General features: G+C 46.8%; 1 protein-coding gene across 1 annotated transcript; it reads left to right on the top strand.

The window, feature by feature from the left end:
* Positions 1–81: 81 nt before the first annotated feature.
* Positions 82–8,675, top strand: PRELID3A (PRELI domain containing 3A). Its single transcript, XM_065753571.1, has 6 exons — positions 82–230; positions 1,443–1,611; positions 1,949–2,038; positions 2,558–2,628; positions 2,723–2,825; positions 8,493–8,675. Exons 1-6 carry the CDS (start codon positions 91–93, stop codon positions 8,604–8,606), a joined length of 687 nt encoding a protein of 228 aa, XP_065609643.1. The 5' UTR covers positions 82–90; the 3' UTR covers positions 8,607–8,675.
* Positions 8,676–12,862: the final 4,187 nt, after the last annotated feature.

The following is a 12,862-nucleotide window of genomic DNA, read 5'->3' on the forward strand; positions in this document are numbered from 1 at the left end:
CGCCGCCGCTCCGCCCCCACGCGCCGTGCCCGCCTCCTGGCGTCATCGCGTCACTTCCGGCGGGCGCAGCCGCGGGGGCGGAGCGGACGGATGGTGACGTCATCATGTGACGCGGCGGCGCGGCTCCGCCTTCCCGCTCGCCGGGCGGCGCGTGCTGCGGGCGCGGGGCTCGCGTCTGAGGAGACACCGGCGGCGGCCATGAAAATCTGGAGCTCGGAGCACGTCTTCGGGTAAGGGGTGGGAGAGGGAATGCGGCTGTGTTCAACTCAGCACGGTGAGCCGCGAGCTGTGAGGCGAGGCGGCGGGCAGCGGCCCCTGGGCATCCCTGTTGGAGCTGAGCGTTTGTTACCATAGAGCTACCAATTGCTCCTCCTCAGCGGGGCTGCCCCCAGCCCGGCACTTGGAGTTTACCGGAGCTTGGTAACGTCTGAACTTTGTAAATAGAAACAATTCCGTGTTGAGAAGAGTGTCTGTGACTGTAATGCGTGCTGACGAAATGCTGGAAGTAGTCAGAAAAGTACGGGCTTAAGGCAGCGGGGTTACAGAATGGTTTGGGCTGGAAGGAACTGTAAGATCATGTCCTTCCAGCACCCTGCTATAGGTAGGGACACCTCCCTCTAGAGCAGGCTGCTCACAGCCCATCCAGCCTGGCCTTGAGTGCTTCCAGGCAGGGGGCACTCACAGCCTCACTGGGCAACCTGTTCTAGTGTCTCAGCACCCTCACAGTAAACAATTTCTTCCTGATATCTACTCTAAACCTACCCTCTTCCAGTTTAAAACCATCTCCCCCTTGTCCTGTCGCTACTTGCCCTTATAAAAAGTCCCTCCCCGCTGTGATGTAGTTTCTTGAAATCTGTTTCTTTATTTTGAACTTCCCTATTGCTATATTTTTATATATTTTTTTAAGTTTAATTCAACTCTAAGCTGATAACTTCTGTATGCTTTTACTTGGTGTACTTAGAATTACAGAGGAATTTAGATTCGAATGAGCTTCTGGCAGCCACCTAGTCCAGCTTCCCTCCCAGAGCAGGGCTGGCTTAAACGTGGGGTCATGTTTCTCTGTCAGTTGAGTTCTGAGGCGGGTAGAAATTAAGCAAACTCTGTGGTCATCCGCCCTGACGCTCCATTTTTTTTATATAACTAGTTGGAATGACACATGTGGCACTTTGTGACTGTTGCCCTTTGCCCTTCCTTCTGTTAGTCATGGGTTAATAATTCCTGTCTTTCCTCTCCATAAAGGAATATATTGTTTTCCTGTTTGTGTGCTGACATTTCCTTACGGCCTTCCCAAGCATCACCAAATTCTGAAGGGATATTTGGGAGCTTGTGAAGTTGTACAGCACATACCGAGCTAAGAAAACTGGAGCCCTGATTTAGGGTTCCCAAATGCTTGCAATTAAATCCAAAATTGTTACGACTAATGTCTGCTTTTCTTTTTCCAGGCACCCTTGGGATACAGTGATCAAAGCTGCTATGAGAAAGTACCCCAACCCAATGAACCCGTGTGTAGTAGGAGTAGATGTCCTTGACAGAAGCCTTGACAACCGGGGGAGGCTGCACAGTCACCGTCTTCTAAGCACAGAGTGGGGACTGCCTAGTATTGTAAAAGCGGTATGTTTTTGCAGCCTTCGTGGTTTATTGAGGGTGTGATACATTCTTATATTGTCACGTGAACTGGCACTGAATTCCAAGTAAAAGCTTGATTTATTGGAAATGTCATCCACAAATACCACATAAGCTGTGATCAGTGTGGTGCATAGCAAGAACGTGTGGTAGGTTGCAATATGCCCACGGTGTGTTTTTGCCTGTGCATGCCCTCTGAGCTGGTGTGTGTCACTCTGTATCACTGTTGCAATGTACCACCCTGTAGTCTTGCCACAGATTGCAGTGGCTATGTGTTTTTAACGTTGTAATTATTTTTTTATTTTTTGCCTTTCTTCACTTTCAGATTTTAGGAACAAGTAGAACGCTGACTTACATTGAGGAACATTCTGTGGTGGATCCAGTGGAAAAAAAGATGGAGCTTTGCTCAACTAATGTGAGTGATAGCTTAAGAAGATTCTGTTTGAAATGCCTCTTTTTCCACGAGTGTAGATGAAGTATTATGCTGTGTTTTGTTATCCTGGGAACTTACAACTCTGAGATTTGAAGTAGAGTTGTGTTTGTGGGAGAGAGCCTTGTCCTTTGTATGAGAGGCATTTGCTTTCCTCACTATTAATTGTCAGTACACTCAGAATAATGTCGTAGTGGTCTTGGTCTTAAAGAGCCTTTCTGAATTGTGTGCCATAAATCAGGTATGGTTTGACATTTAAAAAAGAGCAAATGGAAAGCTGCTGACACAGCTTACTTTGAATAGGAACTTTGATCCAGTTAAATCTATGATAGGACAATATGCATCACCCTTTATTCTTTTTATTGACTGTGTTCAGGCTTTTACACTCTGTCTGCTGCTTTGTCTCTGCTTTTAAATTGAGTGCTCTGCTACTGAGCAGTGCTGTCAGTAATACAAAAGTGAAAGATGGGATGTGAGAATTTCATATCTTTTTTTCTCTTTAAGATTACCCTTACAAACTTGGTGTCTGTTGATGAGAGACTGGTTTACACACCTCATCCTGAAAACCCTGAAAAGTAAGTAAGAATATTTGTATGCTTTTTCATGTGTAGGAGAAAGTATGTTAGGCAAATTCAGCATCAGTATTAACCTCTTTTTATTCTCTTACAGAACTGTGCTAACTCAAGAAGCAATTATTACTGTCAAAGGCATTAGCTTGAGCAGTTATTTGGAAAGCTTAATGGCAAACACAATATCTTCTAATGCCAGGAAGGTACGTATTCTTTGTTTTTTTCTCTTTCCACCCACACCTTTCCTTTTGTTACAATAGTAATTGTCAAGCATGTGTGCTGAATGCTATATTTAATGTCTTTAAACTTTGTGCACAGAATTGCAACTGACTTTTTGTAGTACCTCAGCAAGTAGAACACAGTTTACCAAAGTGTGAGAAGGTTTCATTCCTAAATCTTTGTTCTCCACTTAGAACTGCACCTCAGAACAAACCAACCTCTGTGTGCATGCTACAGCTACACATCCCAGACACATATCATTAGGTTTCTTTTGTTTTTTTCAATGGACATTTTTAAACACTAGCTGCCCATTTGCTGGAGTTAGTGCTAGTGGTTGGATGGATGTAGCTTCCTTTTCAGCCTTTTAAATCTGGATTCATCAGTTGATGCCAGCGTATTTTTTGGGCTGCTTTGTGAGTTGCTCCAGTTCCTATCTATTATTAAGTTGTCTCTTTGCCTTTGGCTGAAAGTAATGTCATGTCTGCAGAGGCCTTTGTAGGTAACACTACACCCACTCCTCTGTCTCACGCTTGCCTTTTCTATTTGGCTTGCAGCCACAGAGCTGAACTTCAGCTCAGGCAGAGTTTCAAGGCTGCTTATTTCCAAGCAGTTTGTTCTGTACTGTTTCTTTGGGGGAGGTTGGGGAGGTGGGAAAGAAGTGGAGTTGGTGGATAAGCATAGGCATCGTTGCCTAACAGCAAGGTGAGTGCCACTAAAATGTGAGCTTATGCTCTGCTTTGCTGGGGAGGCTCAGCACACTGAGAATATTGCCCAGGCAACTTCTGTTAGGCCAGAGATCCTGTGCTTTGGTCAGCCCTTTGCCCCTGGGAGAGATGTAGCTTGATGAAGGCAGTGAACCCAGCATGGGCAACTAGGTCAGAGAAGGAGAAACCTCTTCTGCGTGCTTCTCTGAAAATGAGAGGAAAGCAGGTTAAAACTGGGGGATGGGGAAGGAGGCTCAGAGAGTTTATAGACACTGAAGAGTAACATTAACTGAGTACTCGCCGTGTTTGAAAGTCATAAATGAGCTGTGTTTTAGAGAGCAGCCACATCAACTGGGTGTGCTTAAAAGCACTCCCCTCGTGGCACCTGTTGGATATGCACAGTCCTATTGAGTTAGGAGAAGTGCTGTTCAGTGCTCTGTATTCGTGCACTTCCTGTGTGAAAGCTTAACTTTTTTTTAGCGGCAGTTCTTCTATTCTGCCATTTTCAGATAACTCACGAGCTTCTTACAAATGAAAAAGATCATCTAGTCCTGTCTGTTTTGCTCAAGAGTCTCTCTGGGGACTTGGCAGGAGCTAGTGGTTGCAGCCCTGTCTTTGCTACCCGGTAACATAGCCTGCTATCTCTAGCTCTTCCAGCATGCTGTGCTACACTTGTGCACTCCTAGCACCTTCATGCAGCTTCATGACAGGTGATGATGAACATTTTGTTCGGAAGAGATAGTGAAGTGCGGAGATAGGTATTGAGATTTTGCTCTGAGGTAGAGGTGAGGATGAAGCAGATGATGTGTTGCTATTGCACTGATAATGGAAAAGTCTTTTGCCATATGTTGTAAATGTTTTCTGTGTTGCTCCAGGGGTGGGATGCTATTGAGTGGATAATTCAAAATTCTGAAAGCACTCTAAGCTAGCAGTTCTCCACACCTGCAGTCTGTACTAACTAGTGGTAATGCCAGCATTCTTCTTCTTGGTACAGCATTTCAGCTCTAGCAAACGTGTGCATGAGTTGTTGTGATGTGAACGTCATGAATTAACCTGCATGTATGTTCTGTATTCATTACATACAGGAATGGCAAACGCGTTCGTTACGGAGTAGGGCAGGCCTAGGTCAGTTAGGGAACCCATGCTCACCCCCTTGGGCAGCAGACCTGCTGCAGCCACGGCTTGTGCCCCAGCACTGCAGGCAGTGTGCGGGCGGAGCCCTTGCTGCACACAGCGGGGCTCGTTTGGGTCTGCTTCCTGTGATGTCAGTGTATAGAACAGGTACCCGAAGGAATGAATGCAGCGGTTGGTGGCTGCAATTGGCGTTACAAAACGGACACGGAAATTGATGACATCGGTTTCTTCAAACAGATTGCCTAACGAGGGTAATCTTTTGCAGAGTGAAACTGTATTTGCTTTCCTCATGTCTCAGGAATATCGCTGCCCTTCTGCCAATTTCCATGGAAATCTGTACGAAGCTTGGAGCTGGCAGAACACCAGATTCCCTTGGTGGTTTTCATTGCGTTTGTTAGTTGTCTTCTTTTTGCTAATTGTCCCTTCAGCTATGAGGCTGTGACAAAAGGTGACTTCAAGGCTGGGAGAACAGAGTACACCTGCTTCTAATTACCTCTGTGGATGGTTTTCCTTCCACTAGCCAGTGAAGGCTGTCTCTGTCATTCCTGTATTAGCTTCTGTTTCAACTAATACAATTCCGTTTTCTTTTTGTGAAATCCATCTTGTTGCTTCTCTTTGGTAACAACACAGGGTTGTTTTTAACACTGCTTACTTTGAGATCAATGAATGCAGCAAGTGCTTGCTTTTGTGTTCTCATTCCACTAAATGTTTATGGCTGTTTCTCTAGAAAATGTCAACCCCTGAGGCTCAGCATTATCAGTCACTTCAGCTGTTCCAACAAATCCACATCTGTAGCGTCTGGTGTGCTGAAGCCATCACACTGCTAACACATGCAATGAAAACGAGTATGCATGCTTGGTTATGGGTGTGCTTGCTTAATGAGCTACTTCTAGTATTACTGTACAATGTGAAACTTTATAGAACAATCCTCTGTCAGATTTCATAGTTCTATTTTAAACTGAGTAGTTCTACAACACATGGAGGCTTCACATCTTGTTAAGAGTTGTAACTTCATTTCCCATGCAGAATACTTCCTTGCCAGTACTGCAAGCTTATTCTTAGCTGCAAATTACAGCGTGTACCATAGGAAGAATGTGCAAACCTAGATAGTCTTAAAAGGTGAAGGAAATATCTTGGTACTCTAGCTGAACACTTTGTCTTAGCATTTTAATTAATGTATTTGTTGACGTGACCAGGTTGGTTCATAGTCAGGGCCTGAGGACAGTCTCAGGTTTTTTCTACTGAGCATTTCCTATCTACAGCAAAGCTGCTTGACTTTCTGACCGGCTTTCTTTGTCTGATTACAGAAATGTAAGTCACTGCTGTCGTACCGAGTTCTCTGTGTCAGCGTGTCATCTAAGAAAGGACATTTTAACCTGACTTCTGAATACCCAGCATGTGCTTGCTGGAAGGTGATCCCTTCCCTTCCCCCCAGCTTTGTTCCTAGAGGAGCGCTCAGCTCAGCTCTTTCATGGCTAGTTACAACTTGTTGCTGTGCAGTAGCCTGCTCTTGGGTGTTGCTACGCATGCTTTGCTGGTACTCCCAGCTCTTGCACAGGGTATAGAAATAGCTCAACTGACCTGCTGAGGCATGGTCAGTTTGCTGCACAAGCAGAGAAACTCCAAAAATAACTCATACTCTTCTAAGGAATTTTTCCAGCCAGCCATACTTGAACAACTAGACAATTTAAAGCTCTGGCCGAGGGCTGAATGCTTTGTTTTGGTAAGTGGGTGGTTTTTCTCTGTGCAAGGACTTAGTGTTCATTCTGGTAGTCCCTGTGACAAGAAAAACCTGAAGAGAATTGCAGTCAGCCTTTGACTCAGCTTGATGAGACTCTTGAGACAAATACACTCTTATTCATAGTAAATGTGTATGTCACTGAGTATGTTAGATTTTGCACCCTGGATCTGGGCTTTTAGCATTATTCCAGGGTGATGTTTCTAGCCTCACAAAGCATCTTCTCAGGAATGTGTGTGGGCTTTGTTTTGACTTTTTTTTTTTCTTTTTTGGGAGGTTTTTAAGGTTATTTGTGCAGATCCTTGTTCATGCTTAGTGGCTTGGAAGGGAAACCAGAAGTAGGCTCTGACCATGTTATTAAGCTTTTGTTCAACATGTCACCTATCCTGCATGCAATAAAAACAGTATATCAGAGTTGAGAGCAAAACTCTGTGTGGGGAGAGGAGGTTCACCCCTTTTCCTCAGTCCCAGCAGAAGCCTGGAACACTTACACTTGTGCTCTTGAAGACTCTTTGAGCTCAGAGCCTTTACTGGACTTCACAGGGTGCCTTGTGGCACACACTTGTGCTTTCCACACTTTCTACTCTCTATTCTTTGTAGGGTAAGAACATTGAAGGTGTCGTGGCTTTTCTTTAGGGAAGAAGAGCCTTCATGTTTTCTTGGTCTGATCCCATCTGCTTGTTTTGGTGAAAGCTGTCATCCTCAGACTCCAAAACTCCAAGATCTTCCTCTTCAGCTTAATGTGGTGGTTTCCCTGAGATGTGCAGCTGAACTCCACCATACCATTCCATCACTCCTCAAAGGAAGAGGGGGAGAAAATATGGTAAAAAGGGGCTCAAGGGCTGAGATAAGGGCAGGGACATCGCTCACCTTTGCAGGCAAAACAGATTCATTGTAGGGAGATGAATGTAATTTATTGCCTGTTACTAACAGATAATAAATACTGATAATAAATACTAACAGATAATAAATAAAAACTAACAGATAAGAGCAGTGAGAAACTGAAAGCAAGCCAGTGTTGCTCATGTCTCAGCTCCAGGCAGCAGCAGGTCCCTTTTGAAGCAGCTGAAGCTGGCTCTGCTCTTACATAGGGCGGCTGCTGGGCTCTGCTCAGAGGCCATTCCTACAGCCCTCTGATACCAGAATCCTGCCATTCAAGCCCAGTGTGCTTGGCTGAGGTGCTTCTCTATTTTCTTCGTCGTGTGGCTGCATGCTCATCTTGGGGTCACTGAGGTGCAGCTGCTATGAGGTCTTCTTAAAGGAAAAGACTTCTGATGTGCTTATTTTGCTGAATTCTGCTGCTGTTACTGAAACACAGGCTGTCAGTGCCAGGCTTTGAGGTACGCCCTGCCTGTTCTGAGAGCTGAATATCCCTCAATAGGTGGGACACAGCTGCACTCTGTCCATCAGCTTACTTTATACTGCTTAATGGAACTCGATGCAAGGCCATCTCTTCGGACTCTAGCTAGAGTTCAAATCAATTTGTTGCTATTTCAGTGAGTGTCTTTCTTTGTCATAGAATCACCAAGGTTGGAAAAGACCTACAAGATCATCCAGTCCAACTGTCTACCCATCACCAATCATTCTTTCTAAACCACATCCCTCAGCACAAAGTCTAAATGTTCTTTAAATGCCTCCAGGGTTGGTGACTCCACCACCTCCCTGGAGGGTGTCCTGGATCTTCTCAGCAGCTGTCCATACATAGCGCTATTAACGAGTGAGACTCTTCCTTAAATTTACTGGTCTTCTTAAGGTAGTGGGAGCAGCAGACAGCAGAAATGGCAGTTCCCTAACTTACAGGGCCTGAACTGCTGAATGAGGCTTTTTGCATAGGTGCAGTGCCGTGAGCTCACACCAGTATTGCATTTACCTCTTGCATACGAATTACCCAAGTGCCTTTGTACTGAAGCTTCAGTAGGATGAGGAGTAATCAGCACGATCAATCCTGCTTCAAACCACGCAGGATGAGGAATTTTAAAACAAGCCCTCATGTCTGACAGAGGAAAAACTCTATGGAAGTGTAAGCAGCAGTACGGTATGTGCCCTAATCCCAAAGTGCACTGTTTCCTTGGCAGGGCTGGGATGCCCTGGAATGGGTGATCAGCAAACTGAACACAGAACTGGAGGAGCTGAAGTCAACGCGCGAGGGCATCAAACCAGCCATGGCAGCAGCATCTGCGGAGAAATAGCGGCCAGACCCACACCAAGTGACTGATGGCAACATTTCATTCTGCAGCCTGCTGCCTCCATCGTCCTTCCAAGGCTGATCTGCATAGGTTTCATGTATTTATAATATTGGATCAGCAGGGAAGTAACTCCTTTCATCTCCACAGCAGCTCCCATCACCTACTGCAGATTGAACTGACCTCCTGCACATGCTCTTTTCACTTCAACACCGGAAACAAAACTTTTAGCACATTTAAATCCACCTAAACGTGCCTTTTGTAACCAAGATGGAGAGCATGTTGTATTTTATACCATCTCAGTTTTTCATAGTCTTGAATAGAACTCCTGTTAACCAAGCGTTCTCCAAGTGAGTGTTAGTCCTGTGAAGGGCTGAGAGCACTACATTTTGTCCATTTTCTACTCTTAAAACCACATAAAGGGAACTCTGTGGCAGCGTGCTACTCTGGGATAAGATGTCTAGGATAAGATGCCTGTCTGGAGAATCACCCCCAACAGCTGAAACTTTGCTGCGCTGACTCATGTTATAGTGCTTAATGTGCTGAGTGTGACACACAGATGCTTTACCTTTTAGATGTTTGTATCCAAAGAGAGAGTTTCTGTTGATGTTATCTGCCCAAACAGTTTTGGTTTTATTCTTTCGTATTTTGTGGGGAGAAGGGTATAATTTATTTTCATATTTATTAACTTTCCCTAGTTCTCCCCTCAGAGCAGAATGGGAGCAGGAGGGGCCAGGCAATACTTAGGTTGTTTATCTGTGAGAAGGATGCTTGCAGGCTCTTCCTGTCATCTCTTAGCTGAGGAAGAGCCAGCTGCAATAAACAGAAGAGCTGAAATGAGAAGCTTGCAATCCAAGGGGTAGTGCTTCATCAGCTTGTATTTTTCATGCTCCAGAGGGGAAAAACAGAGCACAAGAAGAACAACTGCGCTCTCCTTCTGAGCGCTTTCTACCAATGACTGACCTCTGCCGCAGTGAACTTTTTCAACACTTTGCTACGTTGGTATGAATGTTTTTAGAAATGTTTTAAACGCTTCTGTTTGTCTGGAAAAAATACTGCAGTGATTGTAGAAATGGCCTCTCTGAAAATATACAGAGATTCTTACTGCTGACAGCACAGCTTTTGCCTGAGGCTCAGAAGACTTTCCCACTTGGCCCGGGTGCAGTTGTTGTTTCTCACGGAGCCCTCTGCTGGGGCCTTTTAGGTTATTTTTTTGTGTCCTAACAAACAGATAACTGTTGCAAAGTTGTTTAGTTGCTCAGGTGGCGAGTGTGTGTTCAGGGAGCTGGGAGAGAGCATGAGGAGATGCTTAAAAAATAAGAAATGTTGGTCACTGTTTAGATCTGGTAATGTACAATGTCTGTGTAGCTTAAGGGATATCTCAGAGTTTGTGTTCTGTTTAGCTTGAAAGTGAACATTAGTTTGGATGTAAGTATGGTCTAGCTAAATGACACGGTCCTAATAAACAAACTTAATTTACATTGTGTGTGTATACATGTATATAGTCAACTTACTTGAGTAGCTAATATTTGCGTTGCTCTCCTGTGAACCTAAAGCCTTTCTCGACTGGGGGCAGGGCGTTCTGCCCTGGCCTGGGAGCAGCTCTTTCCTGTGACTGCACTGTGGATGGCTTTGGTGCTCATTGTTGCTGTAGACCTTCTCAGGGGAGTGGTGCTGCTTCCTTTATAAGCACAGAAGGAGCTGTCCCAGAACCATCACCTCTGGTAGGAAGGGCAGTGCAGTGATGGCAGTGCTGAGAAGGACAGGAGATGAGTAAGTGTTCGTGAGCACGGAAACCTGGTCTGCAGCATTCCCATAGTGCTCATGGGAGATGATGAAGCCTGAACTGAGAGGGCAGTAGAAGTGTTCTGTGAGGTTTGTGTATTGACTTAGTTCAGAAGAAGAGTTGTGTAAAGCTGCTTCTTACACCAGATATGCTCAGTGTCGTCTTAAACACAAACGATGTGTGGCACCTCCCAGCACTAGCTGCCATCCCAGAAGAGTCACTGCAAACACCTGTGTTGTCCACGGAGCCAAACCTGGGTCAGCACCAGCATCAGTTTGATCAGCTATATTCTTCACCCTTTGTTTCCTTCTTCCAGAGTAAATCCTTTCCTGCTTGCGTAGCAGTATCTCCTTTCTGTTTTCTTTCCCCGCCGTAGGTTTGGGGCTGATTTCTCCACATTTCATGCTGCAGGATCTGGACAGTGAAGTGCTTGGTGTTCCCTCCTCTGCTGCCCCTCCCTGGCACGGGTCAGCACCTTGTCCTTTGGGGCTCTGAGCTGAAAGGGAGAGGGCAGTGCCTGTGGGGAGGAGGTCAGTTCTAGCTCCTGGCTGCCTCTCTGCAGCCCAAAGGGTGCTGCTGTTTCTCACATCATCTTTGTGGTGTGCCGTGCTCCTGCAGCCCTGGCCTTGTTCTCTCTCTGGCCACCCATGTTGTACAGTGATCATGGTGTGACCACGTGGGCTTTGGTGCAAAGCGCATGAAGTGATCCTTAATTTTCTTTAAGCTTCTGTGGAGAGTTTTACCCTTCTGCTTTCTGCTCGTTGAGGTTTGCGCACAGAGCTTCCACTGACTGCCCTGACCACGTGAGTCCTGTTCCTGGGCTCTTGCTGGGTCAGCAGCTTTGGGTTCAGCCCTGCCCTACAGAGCTGCTTCCCATCCCCAATCTATCACTGATGGAGTTTACCTTTTGGGGCAGAAATCGTTTGGGATTGCACGTCTTGTTTTTGTACACCTCTGATTTAAATCCCAGAGTGGAGCAGTTGGTGGCACCATTACCATTTTACATCTCCCTCAGTAGTGAGCCTGTGACAACCAGGAGCCTGCGAGCAGTCTCTGCATGCTCTGGCACTGTCTCAAGTAGGTGACGCCTGTTTGAGCTGCTGGGTGTAGTCCTGCACTACAGGAGGGGCTGTTGGAGCTCAGAGCTGACTGCAGAACAACGATGGGTTATTCTGCACTGAGGAGCGCTCGGACAAGGCTGTGCTCCCTGGGTGCCTGGTGTCCGTGCTCAGCGGCGTGCAGTTGCCCTTTGTCTGCACTGTGATTCCATCTGGGTGAGCGGCAATGCAGGGAGGTGTCGCCTGCAGCCACTGCCTGTGAGGTGCCCTACTGCCGGCCTGCAGGGGCAGTCGGTGCTGTTCTGGGGGGTGCATCACATGTTTCCCCCCCAGTTTCCAGCCCCTGTTCCAACAATGGAGTTCAGCTGTTCTCATCAACCAGCCCTTGCCTGACGAAAGTGCCATCTACTCTTCCCAAAGCCCTGAAGCACAAAGAACAGACAAGACAGAAACTTTGACATTTGCTCCCCCACGAAGAATCAGCGCAGACAAAGGCTGTAATGGAAAGGCATTTTATTTTCACCCAGTACCACTCCTCCCACTATAAAGGAAGTAACGGGGAAAGGAGAAAGACACCCGCCTACCACCCCGCCAACAACCGCTCACAGGAGCATCAGCAACCGCAGGCGTCGTGCATGGGAGCACAGCCCCAGTGCTGCAGAGCCAGGTGCCATCCAGCTCCGTGGGCAGACCTCGGGCATCGTAACAAAGCTACAAAAATAACGAGATTTTAGAAACTGATGGCGGGAGCTGACCGTGCTGCCCCACGCTCAGCAGCAGTTCACTCAAAGATGCCTACAGAGCGCACGCTGTCGGAGGGGCTGAAAGCGTTAACTCTAATGAAGGTAACAGCCAACACGTGTATAAATAGGACTCTTTTTGTTTTCTTTTAAACTTTGTGGGAAGTTAATTCCTGTTGCATGACTGATGGAGACTTCCTAAATAGCAATAAATATATTACACGTATTTACAAGCTTCACCCCAACACCAATGTGGCGCTGCGCCCATGGGAGCAGAGTGGTGCCCAGGGCGGGTGCTGGGGGTGGGCCAAGAGGCCCAGGGGCTGCCAGCCCCACCACCCTGTGCCCTGTGAAAGGGGCACTCGGCCCTGAGCAGCCTGAGGTGCTGAGGGGGAGCGGAGCCGGAGCAAGCAGAGCACGTGGCTGGGGCGTTTCCAGGAGAAAATGGTCAGAATGGCAGCAGGGGAAATTCAGAGCGAGAGTTCATGCGTTTCTCTCAGCCTGGTCTTCCTGCTGCACTACGCAGCGAACGAGAGGTCTGCTTTTGGCACAGAAATGGGGAAAAGTGCAGATGTGACCAAGATGAGGGGCTCTCCTCGCAGCCCCAGCCTCAGGCAGCCCCAGCCTCCCACCCCCTGCCCGTGTCCCACCTCACACCACCACTCTCCATCTGCAGGA

The sequence above is a fragment of the Cyrtonyx montezumae genome, unplaced genomic scaffold (genome assembly GCF_038088225.1).
Source record: "Cyrtonyx montezumae isolate F1298 unplaced genomic scaffold, pur_monq_1.0 scaffold_8, whole genome shotgun sequence".
Classification (NCBI taxonomy): domain Eukaryota; kingdom Metazoa; phylum Chordata; class Aves; order Galliformes; family Odontophoridae; genus Cyrtonyx; species Cyrtonyx montezumae.

What these genes read in the sequence shown, in the direction of transcription:
- PRELID3A (XM_065753571.1), top strand. Translation starts at nt 91, where the DNA reads ATGGTGACGTCATCATGTGACGCGGCGGCGCGGCTCCGCCTTCCCGCT. An exon ending in AGCTCGGAGCACGTCTTCGG is followed by an intron (nt 231 to 1,442) that starts GTAAGGGGTGGG and finishes TTCTTTTTCCAG; the next exon opens with GCACCCTTGGGATACAGTGA. An exon ending in CATCCTGAAAACCCTGAAAA is followed by an intron (nt 2,629 to 2,722) that starts GTAAGTAAGAAT and finishes ATTCTCTTACAG; the next exon opens with AACTGTGCTAACTCAAGAAG.